The 20,325-nt window shown below is 49.4% G+C and overlaps 1 protein-coding gene across 1 annotated transcript in view; it reads right to left on the bottom strand.

Moving 5' to 3' along the window:
- Positions 1-16,164, bottom strand: part of GAB2 (GRB2 associated binding protein 2) — a gene marked incomplete at its 3' end in the record, with an annotated part of 40,894 nt that extends 24,730 nt beyond the window's left edge. Inside the window, exon 1 of the mRNA XM_082012199.1 lies at positions 15,864-16,164. Coding sequence (XP_081868325.1) covers positions 15,864-16,125 — 262 coding nt within the window. The 5' untranslated portion in view covers positions 16,126-16,164. The remainder of the gene's footprint in view (positions 1-15,863) is intronic.
- Between the last annotated feature and the right edge of the window lie 4,161 nt (positions 16,165-20,325).

Genomic DNA, 20,325 nt, shown 5'->3' with positions numbered 1-20,325 from the left:
TTGAATTTTATAGCCCTTTTTATGGCGGTTGGAGTGTAGGTCTTTAACGCTCTGGGAGAGCAAAGGAAAAGTTTCACTAGGAGGAAATGTGAACCCATTTTACTTATGCATGATTTAGTAGCATTTCTATTCAAGGGAGCGCACGAGAGGCCCAAATATTTGCACTTTGTATTATAGAAGAACTGCTGTTCCTGGCTCTTTACAGAAGTAATTTATTTCGATTTCTCCTTACCTTGGGGGAGAAACGTTATAACTCCCGGTTTGCCAGGGAGTCAATAAACCAGCAGCGCTGTTAAGGGTCTGCCTCACCATTGATCAGCAAGGCAGCGATGGGGAAAGAGGATCCCCAAATTTATCCTCTCAGACGCCCCTTCTTCATGGCTGCATTTGCACCCATGTGTGGGACCAAACCTCAGGAGTTTGGCCCCTTTTTTCTCTCCTCTATCTGGGATTAATGTTATTTTTTGCTCCCAGGGTGGTATTTGAGCTGACGGGTGACAAGGGAGGCGGGTGCTGCGCAGGGGGTAGTGGGGAAGGTGGGGTCACAGGGTTGTGGTAGAGTCCCGAATTTCTCACATGGCTTCAGGTGAGCCTGGCATGGTCAGAGGGGGCAACATCAACTGCAAAAGCCGAAAGGGGAGACAAAAGAAGTTGTTAACCCTGGTGGCTGCAACACCGTGTCCCTGAACCGGCGAGCAAAGCAGCCCAGGAGTCAGTGCGGGCAGGGGTCAGTTCATCCCCAGAAAACATGCCCTTAGGGATGGAAACTCTGAAAAATAAAATAGTTTGACCGGGTTTTTTTCTTCCTGGGAGTTCAGCTCTCCCTTTTCCATCTCTGCAGCCTTTCTGCAGTCTCTCTGCAAAGGTTTTCCATGCAATTTTTTTTTTTTTTTCATTTAGGGGTATAGGCATACCCAGTCCACACACTAGAATCATCTAAAGAAGTCCTGAAGGCAAAACCATTCCTAAGATGTTGAGGGTAAAATGCAAGAAGACAAATCTCTGCAAGCAATGGGAGAATTGCACCTTGCACAGCTGCTCTCTAGCTGGGCTCTGTCACACCAGCACTCCAGTAAAAACACAAACAGCTCAAAAAGCCATCCTGGATCTCTCTACCCATCATTAAAAACCCGAATCCTGCCCATTAGGCAGTCTATTAACAGTGCTCAGTGGAAGCAGAGAGAGAAAATGTCCCTTCCAGGGAGCTGTTCTCATTGCCATGAGGTTAAAAATGCCTGTGACCCCAAAAGCTTTATGCATTCAGAAATCATGAGTTCATCTGCAGTAAAGGTCTTAAGTATCGGCTAAAACCTGGAGGTTTTTCCTCCTCTTCTTTTAAGATGCAATGATGGCAAAAAGGACTTGGAATTTATTCCCTACACATCGCCATAATCAAATATTATGCTAATGCTATTAGCATGGGACCTTGCATTGCAAATGACTTAGAATCATATTCTCTTTCAAAATACTAGACTTTCATTTAAATTGGTCTCCACAGCAACCAGAAATGAAATGGAATAATGTCGGATGAAAATCTTCATGGCTGGTCATGGCAAATGAGGAATTTCACAGCAGGGACTGAGGGGAGAGCAATGAAGATGTCGAGCCCACCATGGTTGGCTAGCCAACCAGTTATCAGCAGGGACCAAATGAACCTGCATGTCCAGGAGGACCTCAAAGCATCCTCATTGTAAAGGGCTGAGTAGACACGATGTTCATGTAGATGTGAAACCTGAGGAGGCCTTCTAAGTCCTCCACTCCACAGATAGATACTTTCTAAGTGGCCCCAGGGGAGATGCATATGACAAGTGGTTTTCTTCACGCTAAATCAGTTCTCATCTGTTAAGCTCAAACCTCACTATTTGCGAATGGCCTGAGGAAACAGCTCCTGATCATGGGCCAGACTCCCATATCTTAAGGCTGTACAAGCACAGACCAGGAAGAAGGTGTTTGCTGCTGGCTTCCCTCCATTAAAGCAGGAGATGCTGCTCCTTCCTTCATCTGATCTGCTTTGCTCACAAGCTTGCCATGATGGGCACTGTCTCTTGTGAGGGTCTAGGATGGGAAGGGCTTGCAGCATCCTCTGGCCTGTGCCCACTAGCTGATTGCATGGTTTCATCCCATTGAAAACGCTCCCCAAACCCATTTGAGAATGGGATGAGCTTTGCAATGCCATGGCTGGAAAGCTGCTGGTTAGAAACCAGCTCTAATTTCCCATGAAATGTTTTCCCACCCATTCCACTCATCTTCCCTGCACTTGTTTCGCTCTGCGGTCACCGTTACATCAGCGGGCATGGTGCGATCCTCATCCTGGTTGGGGTTTCTCAGCGTTCCCCTAATAAAACAAGTATTAGCAATGTGGCCCACAAAAATGTCTTTGAAAGCAATGTCAGAAAGTGGGAGGCTTTGAGAACAGCTGAGAGTTCAGGCAATGAAAAGAAAACAGCCCCAGCCAGTCTCTCGGTTCTGTTTGCAATTATCTGGGCTCCGGTGGGTGTTAAAACATCTGTACTGGTTTGGCAGGGACTGGGGAGCACGGCTTGTGCCAAAGGCAAGAACTGGCGTGGGTTGGGAGCAGCACAGCGGTACGTTAGCGTGGTATTCACGCCCAGAAAGGGGAGGCTGCAAGCCTTTCAGGTTCGTGTCAGCCCCAGCCCCGTCCCCGTCCCCATGCCCCCATCCAGCACGGCTCGCACCCCCCGGGACCATCCCGAGGAAAAGCTGAAGGTGGTTAAAGGAGGTGCAGCTCTGGCTGGAGTCCTGAACCCCGCTGGCCTTAGCACCCTGCCGGACTTCAGTCGCCGTCAGTTCAGCTGCACATCACGCTCCTGCATTTCTTATCTCTGTGCACGACCGTTTCCACCGGGACACCCTCCATCTCCCCGTCACGTCCGGCTGCAGACAAGCAGATCTCTCCCCACTGGATATCTGTGCACGGAGCAGTGGGGCAAGCTCCCAGCACGGATGTTGCTGTTTGAACCTTGTGCACTAAAGCATGGGCTGGTTTTGTGGTTATTTTTAACACGCAGAAGCAGCAGAGCTGGGTTTAGTGGGGCAACGGAGCGTAATGCAGACCGTGGTCCTCAGGAGACTCGGGCAAGGCAGATTTATCACACTTTCTTTGAGGGTAATATTTTGGGATTTTGGCGTTCCTCATCCCCTGACTCGGGAATAAAACACCCTCCGGCAACCCTCTCTCCCCGGATGCTCTCTCATGGGTTGGGAACCATCCCATGGCCTTATTCAGCAGCTCCTCACCCTCCTCTCCCTCGCTCAAACGCAGCTTGCAGAGTGTGGCGAGCCCATCCTTAAAACCCAGAAGAGCCAAATTCCACTATCACCCCTGCGGCTGCGCCCATCCTCGCACACACCACAGATGGTACCAGCACCCAGACCAAAACCCACATCTTCTTGCCCGGTGCCTCGCCCGTGCTTCACGCTTGGCTTAGGGCCAGCTGGAAATGTTCTGACATCCTCCAGCTGGAAAATGCCATTTAATCAAAATAGGAGCTTGCCAAGGGATCGCTTGCAGCCAGAAATTACAAGAAACCTTTAGAGGATAAAAGTGAATTTTAAGTGAAAGGGGAGAAAGTCAAGGTGTTTCAATTTGTTCTCGTCAGAACAGATCGTATTTTGGGGGTGGATTGCCCTGCTTTGCCCGAAGATCATCACCATACACTCTTTAGATGTGAAAACGCGATTCTGAGTGAAGCTCTCGATTTTTTTCTGAGTTTCATTCAAATTCAGAACAAAAAGGTGTGAATCAAAATTGCCATTGAAAGCGGATGAACACGAATACCATTGGGAATGAAAATGAACGCGCTGAATTTTTACCACCTCTGAAGTGGAGTTTGTGATGGGCTCGTCGCCTGCTCCGCTCGCTGCAAGGGCAGCGTTGCCCCAGCATCAGCTTGCTCAGACTCCATATGTGCCAGTTCTGAGAACTCTTCCTTCCTCACAGGAATGGGACTTTTTTTTTTTTTTTTTTTAATTACGTAGATGACCCATGTCTGAACTCGGACTTAGTCTTTTCCAACCTTAATGATTCTGTGAACTTGGTGTATTTGGCTGCTGAAACAGATCTGGACGAGATCCAACGCCTGGTACCCCTCTCATCACTATCACAGAGCCCTTCACCCATGGGATGAAAAGTGGTTTGGTGACGCATACACAGTGCGTTGGAGCCCTTTCTCTCCACAGACGCTGGGATGAATAGGCCACAATATAATGGATTTGGGCTACGACCACAAGAATGCAGGAATTAGCAGGACCAGATCATATGAGAAGCCAACCTGCTCCACCTTTCCATCTCCAAATGCTTCGGAGGCAGCTGAGAACTTCACAGGGATCACTCACGCAGCAATGCACCCGCCGGGAAAACTGATTTGCGCCTCACTTCATCATTTATAAACCTTATTAAAGCAAATATTTTAACTTCTCTAATACAACTGACGGCATTCTTGCATTTATGGAAGTATTAATTCTTTAAGCCACTCTGTCTTGTAAAACAAACCACCCTGTGTCATACAGGTCTGTGAACACAGGGTTGGTCTTCCCTTCAGACTGCACCAGGAGACAGCAGTGTGTGTTCTCATTACCAAGATATGTCAGTGTAATTTTTTGCTGCAAGAAGCACTGCTTGTCCAGGGCTAGGACATCATGGACTTATCTACATAAAAATATTAGTGGCAGGCAGAGGACAGGGTGGTCCTTCCAGCAATGTGCCAAAGGAATCCAAAGCATTTGCAAGTCTGTACTCTGAGTTCTTCTTAAAGGTAGCAGAAACGGTGGAAGTGAGTTTCTGAAGCATCACAGAAAAGCCAGCAGGATCTCAGACTTTCAGAAGGAGAGATACAACAAACTTTCAGAAGAACAGATACAATGGTATTTAAAACCTGTAATAAAGCTGTAAAAGCATGAATGAGCTTCAAGTGAAAATCACAAATCCACCCCTTTTCTTAGACTCATGGAATGAAGTTTGGGAATGAGGAAAAACCATGTGAGTCAAGAAACTGGGATTGAGATACTTCAAAAAAAAGAAAATGTAAAGACTGAAGAGACACTATGGTGCTCTCCAGGAAAGACATAGTCTTCTGCTCTATCAGGAATCTTTTTCAGACTAATCTCAAGGAGAAAGGCAGCATTTTCACCTGGAAGAGCATGTGTTGACCAGGTTTTGACCCTAACACTAATCATCAAAGCAACCATCAACTAGCAAAAAGACTCATCACAGAATTTGCGCATTTCAAGTGGGTATTTGAAAGACTTTATCATGACTCATTTGAGAGCAACTTGAACTGTTATGGCAAGCCAGCAAAAATAATTACCATCATAAAGGCTTTATATCAAGGTTGAGCTTGTGCAAAGTATATGCAGGCTTGCGGGAACGGTTTACATGGATAGCAATGTCAAACAAGGTGGTGCTTGGCAGGGCAGGTGATCTGCCGTGAGATAAAGGTGAGGATGGAGCCACAGGCATTGCGATAGCCACTCACTACACTTTTACAGGTGATGAAGTATTTGCAAGTGCCCGAGTGCCCAGACGCCTGCCCAACGCTTCAAAAAGAGGATTCGTTGTCAGTTATGGAAAAAAAAAAGCAAATGCAATGCGTCACTCAACTCCAGCTTACTTTCAAAAGCAACGGCATACAAGAACAGGGGCAGTTTATATATTTGGCAGTAAAACGATGGAAGGCAATCATACCAAAAATTGGTAAGGAGTAGCTGTGTTGGCCAGGATGGGATTTGGTCATGTGGAGCTGAAAGAACACGTGATGACATTTTTGAGGTGAAATATTATTTTCCATCCTAATAAACAGATATCACAGGATGGCAATCAATCAAAGGTGCAAACGAGTCAGACACGTTCCTTGGCATGTGACAATGACCCAGTAAGTATGAAAGGAAGCTGAATCCCCAGTAAGGGCTGAGACGTGCCAGAATTTCACCACCTGCCACCCGCTGGAGGACTGAGGGACATCACACAGAGCAAAAAGGGTAAGAAAACATGAGTCTGGACTTACCCAGAGCCAAGGGATATCAAACAATACGCTGTGATATGGACTCAGACGAGGCAATGTCTCATCTCATGCTCTGCCCTCCCACCTTCCTGGTGATGCTAACGGTGAACAACTCCAGTTCTACCTTCTGGGATTGCTGAGGTATCTCAGCTCCTCACCATACTCTGAAGCCTGGTATTTCCTTGCAGTGTAAATTCATAAAAATCACAGAATATCTGGATTGGAAAGGACCTCTGGAGATGGTCTAGTCCAATCCCCTGCTCAAAGCAGGGGCAGCTACAGCAGCTTAGGACTGTGTCCAGCTGGGTTTTGAGTATCTCCAAGGATGGAGACTCAAGTTGTTTGGGTTTTTTTTCATGCTTAACTATAAGTCTTTCCTTCATCTTCTGTGGCTTAAAGTGATCGTAAGCATGGACCAACTGTTAAACTGCTCCTTGGATGCCTGGTGGAAACTGTAACTCCCTCCTAGGACTGACTCCCAGAGAGAGAAGTAGTAAACTGAGGGCAAGGGGAGACCAGGAGAGATAAATGACATTTCATTTTCTTGGACAGTCTCATTTTCTGCCAAGTTTTTCAGGACCTCTGGCCAAGTGTCCCTTTTAAGACCATTCCCAACTTGGAGGGAGCAGGTACCATCAGTGAGCTGCCTCTGGCAGCAAATGGCCACAGGCAGAAGAAAAGATGCACCAACATGTCTGTGCTGTGCTTCGATGATGAATCCCTTCGAGGAGAGGCTGCCTTTATGCTTAGTGCTTGTGCAGCACTCAGCACAGCAGGAGACTGTTTTCTTGGCTACATCTACAACTGTGAGGGACCCCAGGAGATGTTCTCAGCCTTCCTAGAAGGAGCCGGGATGTGGCCAGGGCACATATGGGGACACATATGTCCCCAGGTCAGGTGTAACCCCACAGCCCAAGTAACAAATTGCCAACATTACAGCTCTGACATCGTACCACACTAAATAATGCAGAAGTATGTTTGAGAAGCCGGCAGTAATTACAACTGAAGCATAGAAAGCATCTAGGGAAGAAGTGTTATCTTTACAGATAAAATCAGTAATAAATGCTACTGCATTCATAAATAAAAATCAGTCTGGAAACAAACCCTGAGTGGTGTCATGGAAAGTTCACAGCAATCGACAGCTTCACGGCTCCTTCCTGCTCCGTGTGCCTTCACTCAGAGGCTTTAAAGGCTTTAGAAAGCTTTCCGTTTACTCAGGCTTGGGTTTAATTGGGAGTATAGAGCAATACAAGCCAGTAAACAAACAGGCATTGGTGTCTGGGAAATTAGAGTCTAATTCTGTCCTGGCTTTTGTCAGGTTTTACAAAGCAGCGCTTAGGGCATATAAACCATGGCCCCTGTCAAAGATTTGGAGGGAACAATGTGAAATATATGGAGGGAAGAAAAGGGGAAATACGTTGTGCTTGGGCGAAAAAAGAGTCACGCTGTGAAAAACTGCCTGAAATTATCTGCCGGGAAGGTCGCTGTGATTTTCTTCCTTGTCCTCCAACTTGCTTACACACGTTTTGGGGTCCAGTGTCCACCGCATTTCCCAGACTGGTCCCTACACGTTGGGCATCGCCGGCAGATCCGCATCCCATCCTGACGCCCGCGCAGCTCTGCGGGCACGGGGTACAGCCCCGTGACCCCCACGCGGCACGGCGGGGGCACACGGGCTAAAACCATCCCAGGACCCCTCTGGGAAATACAAACACAGGCGAATCTGACTGTGAGTTTCCTCCCAGCTGGCCGACAACCAAAACGCCTCCCTCCCTCCCTCGGTTTTGCTCAGACAGTGCCGCTTCGCCGGTCGCTTTGCTCCAAGCCCATCAGCTGTTTTTGTTTCCAAAGGCTTTGCACGGTTTGGCTTTTTGATGTGATGCTGATACCGTCTGCTGCACTCATTTTTCCACGGTCAGTAAGTCATCCTAAAAATTCCTCAGCACCCATTAAACTAATGGGGCTGACCTGACGCACACAGGGCTTGTAGCGATAAAAGCCAATTATAAAATGAAGAATTATTTTAAATGGGTTTCTGATTCTGGGTAGCAGGCCCAGGAGACAGCCCTGGGCAGAGCTGAGAGGTATGAATGCAGCTTGCCAACCTCTGCTGGGAAACCTGTGCTGGAAAGGCTGGGCGATGCTTTTTGCTCTAAAAAACCCTCAAACCTCTTGAACTTCACATTTCTTCCTTCTCCTCCCAGCTCAAATCCCAGACTCAGCTCAGCAAGCCCAGTGGGACTTTGGCCAGGAAAGAGCAGGATTTTCCCCAAAGGGCCCAGTCCTCCAGCTCCGAATTTATCTTCAGAAGAGGCCAGCCGGATACCCTTGTGCTGGGCGCCTGCTGGGAAACAGTCACGAAGAACTGGAATATTTGGCCGTTGGTCTCTTTTGAAAGCTGAGCATAAATTTTTTTTTTTTTTTCTGGTTGATGGGTTTATTATTTGCAGTGAGATAAGAGCATTCTTTGCCTGTAAACCTGGTGTTCCCACAAATGGCCACATCCTCCGCCAGTTCCCATCAATGCTGGGTAGGGTTAAAGGGGGCTCAGCTAACACCTATCTCCTGGTGGTCTTTCTGGGATGGCAGAGTTATGGATTTGCAATCACAAAGCTGACAGATCTTCTGGATTTTTCCAGCCCCATCTCTCCAAAATGCCCACAGTCACAAGAAAAAAAAAAAGATCCTAAAAATTCCTAAATTCCCAAATCCCAAATTCTGAAGAAAATGTTGATGCAGCACTGCAAACCTCAGATATGCAGTTGCATCAGAGCCCCTGAAGCCAGAAGGTTGGCTTTCTATCATGCAGATACTGTAAAGACCTTTTATTTTTTTTTTCTGGTTTCTAAAGCCCTCTGCATCCTTGCTTCAGTCCTTTTCTTGGCACCCAGATGAGCTAGAAATCTGCCTTTAGTATTAAGGACAGTGACCATCACAGCAGCACAGTGTTGACTGCTCCTGCAATGCTCCTGGTAGCACAACATGATGAAGAGTTGAGTACAGGAAGAAGAAGGCATGGAAGAATAGTAAGGGTTGATCCTCATCTCATGTAAATGAAATGATGACAAATGACACCATCTGAAGATCCACATATTTTGAAAGGTCTTGACAGCAATCCTGAGATGGGTGGGATTAATCTCAGCAGTTTTAGGAATCTACAAGGTGGATGCCTCCACCTGAGCTCAACAGTCCTGGTTCCCTGGAGAGCCGCAAGAATGAAATGGGCACTTTTAGGGTGCAAATGATTTGCCTCAATTTAGACATCTTTTTCTATCTTCTCTCAAAGAGTGGACAAATTATAATCGTGAGCGCACGTATCACTCTCAATGGCACCAGTTACCTCTCCAAAATATTGAGGGAACCACAGCAAGGAGACCCTGATGGCTTGGTAGAGATCAGCAAGGATCTCTCCTTATTTCTGCCTTCTAGGAAGCAAATTCTGCATCCTTAGTGGCTCTCTGCTCTTCAGCAGACTCATTAGCACCTGAACTAGCTCATCTCCAAAGGGAATGAGGGGGAAAAAAAAGGGGTAGGGGGGAGAGGGGGGAGAAATAAGGCAGCAAGCACTTAACTGCTCTCAAGCTGCTCCTTTGTGCCAAGACCACTCCATCTCCGGTATTGTTTACACTGAAATAAAAACTGAACAGTGTCAGGTCTTAAAATAACTTGCTGTTTGTGGAGCAGGAAAACCAGGGTCAGGGAAGTTTGGAACAAATTTAAAGAGGCAGGATGACTAAGGGATGAACTGGGACTCAGGCAAGAAGGCGTTCGCATGCACCTGAAATTCAACCGTGAGCCTGGTGCAAAGTGAGTTGGGGTCACTGGGTCTCCCCCAACCATTCCAGGGAGGCCAGGTCAAGCCTGGGGCTAAGATGTGACATCTGCGTTTGTCCTCCTAGAGCAAATCTGCAGCCACGGCTGCTTCCCTTGCTAGGAAAACTCAGCACACAGTAGAGAAGGAGGGGTAGCACTGACCCAAATGCCCTTGAGATGTGTAGCCAGTGGGTCTTTATGTGACATATGGTGTTTTAAAAGAAGGAGTTCCATGATGCTGAGTGCAGAAAGTGCTGAGGAAAAGGCTAGATCTATACATATGGTAGGGTGTTGGGTGAGAGGAAAGGGCTCAAGGGACTCCACGTTGCCATCCTAGGCCACTTCCAGGTCCCAAACAGGGCAGGGGACACTAGGTCTTTGCATAGGTGAACGAGACATGGGAAGGTAGGATACACAAGAAAGAACCCAACCAGATCTGCCCCATCCAACCCCAGAGTCAAGCTCAACTCAACTGTAATCTTGCTTATCACTTGTAGAGTGTCATGATGTCTGCTGGGGGACAAATTGGCCTCCAGGTGAGCTGATATCTATACACAACCAATACCAGAGCTTAAAGATGAGTCAAGACCAATCGGCTTGTGTTGACTGAAACTGAAGAGTCAAGTTCTGGCCCAGCTTAAGGTCACAAGGCTCCGCACGGGGCTGCCTCCTTGGCTGCCCTTAGGTGGCAGTGCTGCCTGCAGATACCAAAACACAGCGCATCAGGACCTGGGTGCTTTCAGGGACATCAGTGCACCCCCACATATCCCTCTTTGCCCCTGTTTCTCAGCCCCCATTCCTCAGCCCCCGGCACACTCCCCAGCACGGCACAGGGCTTGCAACTCATCCAACGCACGAGCAAGGAAGGAAGGACCCTTGTGCCGGGTACAATAGCAAGGAAGTACCTGGCCTTGTGGCGATCATTAGTGTTTCCTGCCTTGTCATGGGAGAGGTGGTGGCAGCGGGAAAGTGGGGACTGCCGTGGGGCCATCACCTTGCCTTGGCTCCCCGGTGCCCCGCTCCTGTGTGCTGGGATGGTCAACATCAGTGATTTGGGGGTGTTTGTGGGAGGTGGGTGGTATATGGCATGCAAACATATATTTTTACCCTAGTCTTGCCACTTGCAGCCTCTTCACCGAGCTTTTCAGCAACTCCTGTCCTCCCAACAAGTCTTCAGGGGTATCTTTGTGCTTTTTTTTTCTCCAGCCCACCTTGAGCTCCCTTTGCTTGGCAAACACCCATGCAAATCTGGCTGCAAGGAACCGAGGGGATGAGAGGCATCACTGGCTTGATGCTGGGACAAACACATTTTTTGGGGAGAAGCAAGGAGGGACCAAGAGCAGCCATACGGGCTGATAGCACAGACTTGCAGGCAGCTGACCGGGGAGCAACAAGCCAGTGACCCATACGAGACCCCCAGCCAAAGCAAGTCAAGTGGGTACTAAAACAATAAATTTGCTCTCATGGGCTGGAAGGGGACCACCAGTAGAAGATCGGGGGCAGCATCGAGCCAAAGAGACCCTTATTGGAGACCATGCACGTGGGGTGTAGGAACTCCCATCAATGTGAGCAGAAAGTGACTGGTGTCCAGGGGCTGATCCGGCAAACTCTGCTGGAGTGAGCGCAGCTGAGTTGAAGGAGGAAGGAGAGACACTCAGCTCTCCATTAAACATTAATGCTCAGCCCCGACTTGTGTTTGGCGAGACAGTAAAAGCCTTGGGATTCCTGGGGATCGATCCCAGCCGCGACAGCAGCGCCGAGCCTTGGAGATGGAGCGAGGAGTGAGCTGGAGCCCCGGACTGCCCTAGCACAGCACCCTGGCAGAAAGCGGAGAAATAAATAAAAGAAAAAAAGCCCCAGATGAAAAAAAAAAAAGAAGACAACGTGCCTGGGCTGGGTGGGAAGAGGCCACCGCTGCCAGACACGACCCATCGGGGCAGGAGCCCAGCGCCATCCCTTTCCCACGCCCTGCTCACCCTCTGAGCAGTGGGAGCCTTCAGCTCGGAGCAAGGACATTTACTCATCCACAAATGTTCCCTTCCCTGCTTCCACGGCTGGGCTGAACCTCTAGCGCCGGGGCATTAATGCAGAGGATGAATAAGCTCTTAAACCTCCCTGGGTGTTTGCTCAGCACCCACGAATCCGAGCCCCTGAGACAGGCCCTGCCCCAAGGCGAAGGTGAAAGAGGAGCTCCAGCGAGGTGCTAGGGCTGGCACAGTAAGTTGGGACAGAGTTAATAAAGGTATCGACCCTCTGAAAGAAATAACCCGTGCACAGGACTCCTGCAAGGACACACATTGGTTCATGAGAAATTAAATTACACGCTGCCGTAGCGGCGCCTCTGTCATGTCGGGAATGGGAGCAGGTGAGGTTTTGGCTGAAGCATCAGCTCCAGAAAGGGTTAATGGCACACAAGATATGTTTAGTGGGACTTGGTATTTTTTTTAACTCCGACAAACAAAGCATATGAGAAAATCCAGTTCACAGCTGAGCCCTGGCTGCCTGCCCACTAGGGCAGGGAAAGTGCAGATGGTTTGAAATACCCACACGCCTGCGTTTCTCCTGCGGCCGTGGCTCAGGCTCCCCGGCAGGTCTCGCCGCATCGTACCCGAGCCGGCTGAGGTGGCACCAGTGCAGATTGCAGTGTAAAAGCAGAACTGATCCAGGAGCAAATCTACTTTGCTCAAGCCCTGCTGGCTTCCCCGGACCCGTGGAGGAGCCGGGATCCTGTCAGGCTCCCCTTGTTAAAAGCAGTAATTAGCTCTCAAAGTAAAGAGGTGTTAACAGAAACAAAAAGCTTCACCGCAGTCTGGGTAAACACAATAAAGTCAGTTTAATTTCCCTTCTCCCAGCAGACGCAATCGCACTGCTCTGCAGTTCTTTTCGCGCCGGGGCAGCCGGAGGTACCCGCCACTTCACTGACGTTTAGGTTCCTGAGGCTGAAACGAGCTTCCTTTCGACGAACCAGATGTGTAACGCAGCTGGCGATCAGCTAAACCAGCATCTAACTGTAGCACAACATTAAACCGCCCTAAACTCCGTCCTGCACCGTAATCCTTGGAGTCCCTCAGTCTAGACAGGACACGAAGGACTAATGTGAAAACCAAGTGACAGAAAATTTACATCCTCCCATCGAGCTGCAAACAGAATGAAGCATCAAAGGGTATAAATTCGTTTGGCCTTTTATTTTTTTGCCTCTTGGGAGCGTGGGCAGCACCCAAGCACGGTCCCATGCCGGGGCAGAGCGCTTGCAGACAGTTTGCGTCACCACATGCAACTGCTTTTGGGTTGCCTGTTTGCTCACTACATCGGGCTAAAAAACAATCAAAACCCAGTCTTTTCCCTACTGTTGTGGGGAGCTGGCGAAACAGGCTTTTACCCAAACTGCCTCAAAAGCTAATGAGTATTTCCTCCACCACCGGTGGGTTCAAAGCAAAGCCATGACCAGTGGCTGGAGCTCAGCTGACGCGGGGTAGCCTTTCAAGCAGGAGGTACTTCAGCCTGTGATGGCAGCTGTAGCAAGCACCTTTGCTGGTGACGGAGCACTTCCCTGGCCGGGATGCGAGTATAACCCAGCCGGGAACAGCCGGGCTTTGGGGCTGGACCCAGCAAGGCTTTCGGGTCAGCATAAAGAAGTCACGCACCCAGGAACAAGAGCAACCAGAAAAATGTGCACAGAGGCTTCCCCGGCAGTTTCTGATCTCGTTCTGCCACACTGCCTGTCTGTTGGGAGGGGGAGATTTAGTTAATTAACTGCTACAATTAGCATGGAGCTATTCCTGCCCACGATGGTTATGCTTTTGTCCCCTTTTTGGTGCACCCAATTACTGACTCATCCACTCTCCAAGGCAGAGGCTACAACAAGGCACAAAGAGGCTCAAGAAAGAGGGGGTGAAGGTCTAAGAAAGAAATACAAGAGGTCCCAAGCTCTGTTTTTACCCAGGAACCAGCTTATTCTCATGCAAGCCCCTCATCCTCTCCCACCCATCAACCCATGGCTTCAAGGAGGTGATGACAAGGGAGCACGGCAGTTACAACTATTGCTACAACGGTTTTGCTTCTTCCTCCAGCTGACCCATCAGGAAGGATGGGTTATGGGCTTATGGACCCTAAGACGGACAAGTCTTCCAATACACATCACGCTGCAAAGATCTCACAACCTCTCTGCCCAGCCTCGGGCCGTGGGTCCTTCAAACACACGTTATCTACTTTGGGAAATCTATGATTTATTTGCCATTACGTAGCAGCGATAGCGAAGGAAAGGTGAGTGTGGGGTCACCCCTTTGGTGAGCACCGCAGAGAAGCACCAGCCCTGAATAATTCATGCTCCCTCCCTTCTGCAGCATCTGGACACATCTGCTGCATTCGCCATCACAGGCTTTTTCTCAGCTGACTCAGAAAATCATGCTTTGGCAGCCGGGTAGTGTTTCAAGTGGGTACTTTCCCTACAGCATTAACGAGCTGTGATTTTGTTACAAATAGGGATTTTTGTTCCTCTTTTGCTGATGTCACTCTGTGATCCTGCAGGGAATAGTGCTCGGATCTCTGCAGCCTGACGAGCCCTATGTGCCCTTCGGGACAGATGTACTTGCAAGCGGGAGATTGTTTTTCCTTTTGCTGCCCAGATTTATATTTCACTGAAGTCCAGTATCGATCCCGCTGCTGCTGGGCTGAAAGCTCATTTTACTAAATGGGAAGAAAAACAGTTCCCCCAGCTGAACGCACGCAAAATGGAAAATCCCGCAACAAAACAGCTCTTAAAAAAGGGGCCTGAATGATTTTGCTGAACCTCGAGGACTGCGCTGCTGACATCGGAATGGGATGTAATTTATTTAGCCTGACCTTTCCCTGCAAGATCGTGCTGGCGGCATTATCAAGGATCCTTTCGACCACTTGTACACCCATTGCCAAGGTGACGTCCCGTTTCATGCGTCAGTCGGTGAACATTGCATCCGCGCTGCGGCGATGCTTTGTTTGCTGTCCTGCCTGCCGAGCTCTTGGCAGGGTTTCAGCTCCCGTGGATGGCAGCTGCTCCACGAGGGACCAAAACAGATTCAAGCTGGACGTTGTTATGAGGAGTTTCACGCAGATAGAGCATGGGACTGGGGTCCCTTGGATGAGACTGGACCATGGGTGAGATAAAGCAAAGATGCCCAGAGGTGCTACCGGGGGTAATGGGACCGGCAGGTGACCGCAGTGCTAGTCCCCATGCTCATTCCCATCCCATCTCACTCAGGATTTATGAGCCCTCGTGGTGCCAGGGAAGTGGAGGCAGCTCACCGGTGCTCACCGCAGTGGCTTCCCAAAGCGCAGCCAGGTTTGGACAGTGGAGCACGACTGGTGGAACAGGTCCTGCTGCTGCGCGGACCCACCTGGCGTTTTCCTCTCCCCTCCCAGTGCTTTCCCAGGGGGTCCCAGGAGGAGACGGGGATGCAGATGGGAGGGATGAGTCTGCCCTTCAGAAGAGATCCTGTCGGCAGTGGGGCAGCCACAGTGGGGAGGGTCATGGTCCCAGTAAAGCATCTCCCCCACCCCACCAAGGGATTGAAACCTCTGAATGAGGGGAATTTTCACTGCTGGCTCCCATGAGCAACCTGGTCCAGCAGAAGGTGTCCCTGCACATGGCAAGAGGGTTGGAACTAGGTGATCTTTAAGGTCACTTCCAACACAAACCATTCTATGATCCTATAACCCTCAAGGGGACTTCAGTGATGGATGAGGACAAAGGCTACAGCTAAAAAAGTCCCCAAACTCCACCAACTCCTTGTAAGAGACTCAAAGTTCTACAGTCATGGGGGAAAAAATTAATTAGGTGGCTCACAGGGGCAAAGCTTGCTCTGCTTCAGATGTCAAAGGTAGGAAACACTTGTGGAGGTTTCCAACATGTCCATCCATTTACCACTCCAGCCCTCTGAGCCTTGTGGTGGGCTGCACCCCCCTCCCACAGGTCTGATCTGAAAAAGGAGTTGGGCCCTGTTGGTAGTACAGGACAGGAGATGCTCTTGGCCACAGACACAGCTCTCACGGTACCTGTGCTCTCCTCGGACTGGTTGAAGCCACAGATCTGGCAGATGCTGCGAACCCACTTGTTCATGTCGTCCTCGGTCTCAGCCACCAGGTAGAAGGTCCTGTCACTGGTCTTGATGTCGAAGATGTAGCTATCTTGCAGCTCCTTCTTGTTGAAGGTCAGGCCTGCGTCCACTTGCTCACAGAAATTGAGGTTGATCACACGCAATGGTTTCTTGGAGTGGTCATTTTTGTAGTACTCCAGGACGTCGGGGTCGCCACTCATCCGACCGCTGCGCAGCACGAACCAGCGTTTCTTCCATGCCTGAAACCAAGGAGAGAGGAAGCATGAACCCCATCGCTCAAGTCATGAGGGCCAAGAAACCACTGCCAGACACAGGGTGACACAGATGGACATGACACCTCTCTGCCCCAGGATGCTCTGGGATGCTGTACAGGACACCTGCAAGAGGTGCACAGACTCAGCTCAGTTCATCAGTTCAACACTCAAATCCCACTGGTTATCAGGAGAATTAAATATCGAAATACCATTGTAGCTTAAGATGACCCCAAGAAGTGCTAGTCTTGAGGCTCAGAGCAACCTTGCTCCTACCCTACAGCCCAGCCACACTCTCAGGAACCAAATACCCTTTGGCCGTTGATGTGAGAGAATCTGCACAGCAGCATTACCGGCAATCGCAGTGCCGAAACGCCTTCCAGCAGCTCAGAGGAGCTCAGGTGCTTCGGACACAGTGCCCTGGGTATCCTGCCCTTCAGAGATACCCCTGAGAGCATCACAGCGTGCGTCTGCAGATACCGACCACGCCAATCCCGTCTCTGTTTAAATGCCAGGATAGAAAGGCTACTAAAACCAACGGGGAACTGGTTTGTTTTTTTAAATATCCAGAATAATGCCAGGGAGAGCCGTGGAGAATCCAAGCTTCATTTGTTTTTCAGCATCTTCTGCTCTCTGGTACGCAGGAAACTCCTTTAGCAAAGGAAAAGGTTATCATCGATTCTTCCGAGCAGTGCCGATGGTGGCCCCTGGCCAAACCACCCGGGGAACAGACGCCGGGGGTTACAGCGTTTGAAGCAAACTGGCAAAATAAATGTCAGCCGTCAGCCCCGGCTGGGAGCTGTGGCCCCTCTGCTCTCCCCACGCCCAATGCAGGTGGGAGCCCACAGGAGGGGGACTAGCCACAGCGATAAAGTGCTAAATGCTACGACATATATTACACAGAGAATCGTGCAGGTGTAACTCTCCATCCCGTGGGCTGGAGGGTTTTTTTTTGGGTGGGCTCTGCATGAGCATCCTGGTGCCTGCGGGAGGGATGCGCGGGCTGAGGGGCTACCTTGAAATGCTCCCCGTTGCAGAGCTCTGCTGCCTTGCAGAGGGCTCAGCTCCCATGCTGTATGGAAGGGAAGGACTACATCTAAGCATAGTCCTTAAAACATCTGAGTTTGTTCAGGCTGCCTTTGAAGGCAGTGAAGGTTTGAGAGGTGCACGAACAACACGGGCTGGATAAAGCCCAGGTGGATAAGGAAGGTGATGTGGGTTATTACCAGCGCTCCTGCATTACCCGACACAGACCTTGGTTTGCACCAAAGGATGCCAAGGGAGGGGGTGTGACCCCCGCCATCCTGCCCTGGCCGTGGACATTTGTTTTTTAATGAAATTTACTTTTTTTTTTTTTTTAAAATCACCAGTTTTGGGGTCCATATGATTATTAGAGGTTGGGTCATGAGGAAGCACATGATGTTCCTAAGAAGGAGGAGCCAACAGTCACAAACCTCTTTAGTAACCCAAGAGAGGCAGCAAGGCGAGCTGTGTGCTGGCACGTCCATGATGCTCCCCAGGAGGTGTCCACAGCCCTGTGAGGCTTTGCATATTGGTGATGGGCACGTGCTAGATCTCAGCCAGCCAATTACACCAGGATCCCACAACCTTGGAGAATGTGGTGGCTGAAATAAGGGTAAGAAATCCCTGCAATGTTTTCTCTGAACGGTCTGATTTGCACAGTACTTCTCAAAGGCTTAAAAATACCTTTTGTTGGTGTCTTTGAGATTTGTAACTAAATTAGTTTTGCACTAATTCTCAAACCGGCTCCTGGTGCCAGGAAAGCAACTTCAGTGCAATCTTCCAAATGCAATGGAGCAGCAAATTGCTTAGCAAGAGGACATGCAAGGCTGGCAGATTTTAGTTTCATCCACGAGATGCTCACCCACATCTCATCAAAACGGCTGCTTTTAGATGAAAAAAACTGTAGACAGTGGAGTTGTGTCCATCAGGGAGGGAAAAAAACAATTTAACCAGGCATCAGCAATGATTTCCTAGTCCATCTCCTCAAAATGGATCACCTGAATCACTGAGAAACAAACTCATGAACATTTTTTCTAGCTCTAGGTGGAAAATGTCCCATTAGCTTCTTCCTATTAACACTGAGCCATTTCTCTGCAGCCACTTGGCAGGACTAAGACATGGGCATACAGTGAGGGGGTCTGAAAGAAGATCAAGTTGTGCAACCACACGAACCACCACCTGAATGAAGACCCATCCAACACCAGTTCTTGCTGCTTGGCTCATTGCTTTCTAACCGTTCGGAGCCAAGCTTTGCAGCATCCCTTCATGGCTGAGAAGTTGCATTAAAAAACCCAGACAGTACAGAAACTAGACTCCAGAATTTAGAGCTTTCATGGAAAAAATAGGAGGAAATGCTGCAAGCAAGGCCAACAATGCTACCACAGCTTCCTTTTTTATCACCAATGTGAGAGCCACAACTTCTCTAGTTCTCTTTGGTCTGTCTGGAAGCAATGGAAAGCCCCACGCAGTCAGTATTTGGCAGAGAAAACAGTATAACACATGCAGGCTGGTGGTATTGGGTAAGTCCTAACTTAAGTTCGTTGCAAAAGAACGGCTCTTGCCAGGACAAAATTTCTTGGGAAGCTTCAGGAGCTGGAGTATCGTTGGAGGGTGTGACCCTTGGACAGGGCAACAGCCCCACCAGTCCTGGATGACCACCCTGTCCACCTCTCCTGGTGCCCTCCTGATGATAAACAGTCACTGGTGTTCATATAAAACTGCTTCTGACCCAGAAAAACAGCTCATGGCAGCAGCCTCTGGACTTGCCTGTCCTGGGCAGGCAGCTGCAGGCAGCACAGCTGGATGCATCTCCGACCGCATGTCCCCGCAGCAGGATCAACTCTTCCTGCCTCCTAAGGTCAGCTTCTGAGCCAGAAGAATAAGCACTGACCATTAGAAGAGAATGGAATAAAATAATAAATAGCCAGAAACCTTCTTATTTTTGTGATTTTCCCCATTTCTTTGAATTTTTGAGTACTGAGCTCAGCAAGTGTATTTCAGTTCTTCCCCATGGATTTGCTATGTCTTCGTTAGGGAAAGGGCTCAGCTTGTGCTTGCCAGGCTGGGGCTGCTCTTGGAGCACCTCGTGGCACTAACGGAGCTTGCTTCAACACCTAGCATATGTGGCAAAGGAAACGCAGCCCGCAGCACGTGGCCCATCCTCCTGGGACACCTATTTCTCCATTCAGATCTATCAATATCATCCAAATCTTCCCTGATTAGGCTTCCCTAGAATATCACCTTCCTACAAGAGGGTGATTTAAGGGACTACTGACCACCAGCTGCGACAGCAGTAGGATGCACAGGATCCATATGTGCGTGGCAATCGCAGCCCATGCCAAACCAGAGGAGGATGCAACCCCACGTGAACCTACACACTCTTTTTTTCCAAGCCCACCTTCTCCCACGAGGCTGTGATGGCCAACGTGCATCTCCTTCTCCACCTGAATTTTCCTTCTCTCCTTATTTCTATTTCTTCCTGGCTCCTTTAAAACTCTTGTTGCTGTCAGCCTGCTCCTGCACCGTGCCTCACCGACACATGGTGTGAGCCAAGGGCTGTGTTTGTTTAACAGCTTTACAACGTAGAGAGGCCAACAGCTTAACAGCCATAAAATGGTGCCTTTGCGGCACAAATTTCCAGCTGTGTGGTCCTTTGCCTGCATCAGGTCGCTTCACAGTTAAATTACAGCTGCTAAAGGCTCTTAATAGCATTGAGAAATATTTTGGCACTTGGCAAGTACTTCTTTTAAAGACTTGTTTGTTAAAAAAAGTGCCCATCATGCTGCCAGTATACCAAGAACTGCAACTGCTGCTTGATTGCTTCCCACCTCAACAGTGCCATGGCAAGTTAAAGGTTCCAAAACTGACCCCTTTCCAGCTGGATGCTACCTGGAATTGTTTTATGGGTTGGAGAGTTGGGTTGGCAGAGACGAGGCAGTGCTGCTGGGTTCATTGGCTGCGTGCAGTCAGTGGGGATGCTCTGGGGGGCTCAGGGCATCGCTGGGACCCTTCCCATCACCTTTGCTGGGTGAGAAAACAGGAGAGCCCAACTGGAGAGGTGGCTGCTCTTGAGCAACTGAGGTACCGTCATGGGAGATATTCTGCCCACACCATGAGTGAGGTCCC

Source organism: Phaethon aethereus (assembly GCF_964289735.1).
Source record: "Phaethon aethereus genome assembly, chromosome: 1".
NCBI lineage: Eukaryota > Metazoa > Chordata > Aves > Phaethontiformes > Phaethontidae > Phaethon > Phaethon aethereus.
The sequence above is the reverse complement of the archived record's forward strand: the minus strand, read 5'-3'. Positions and strand labels throughout refer to the sequence as shown.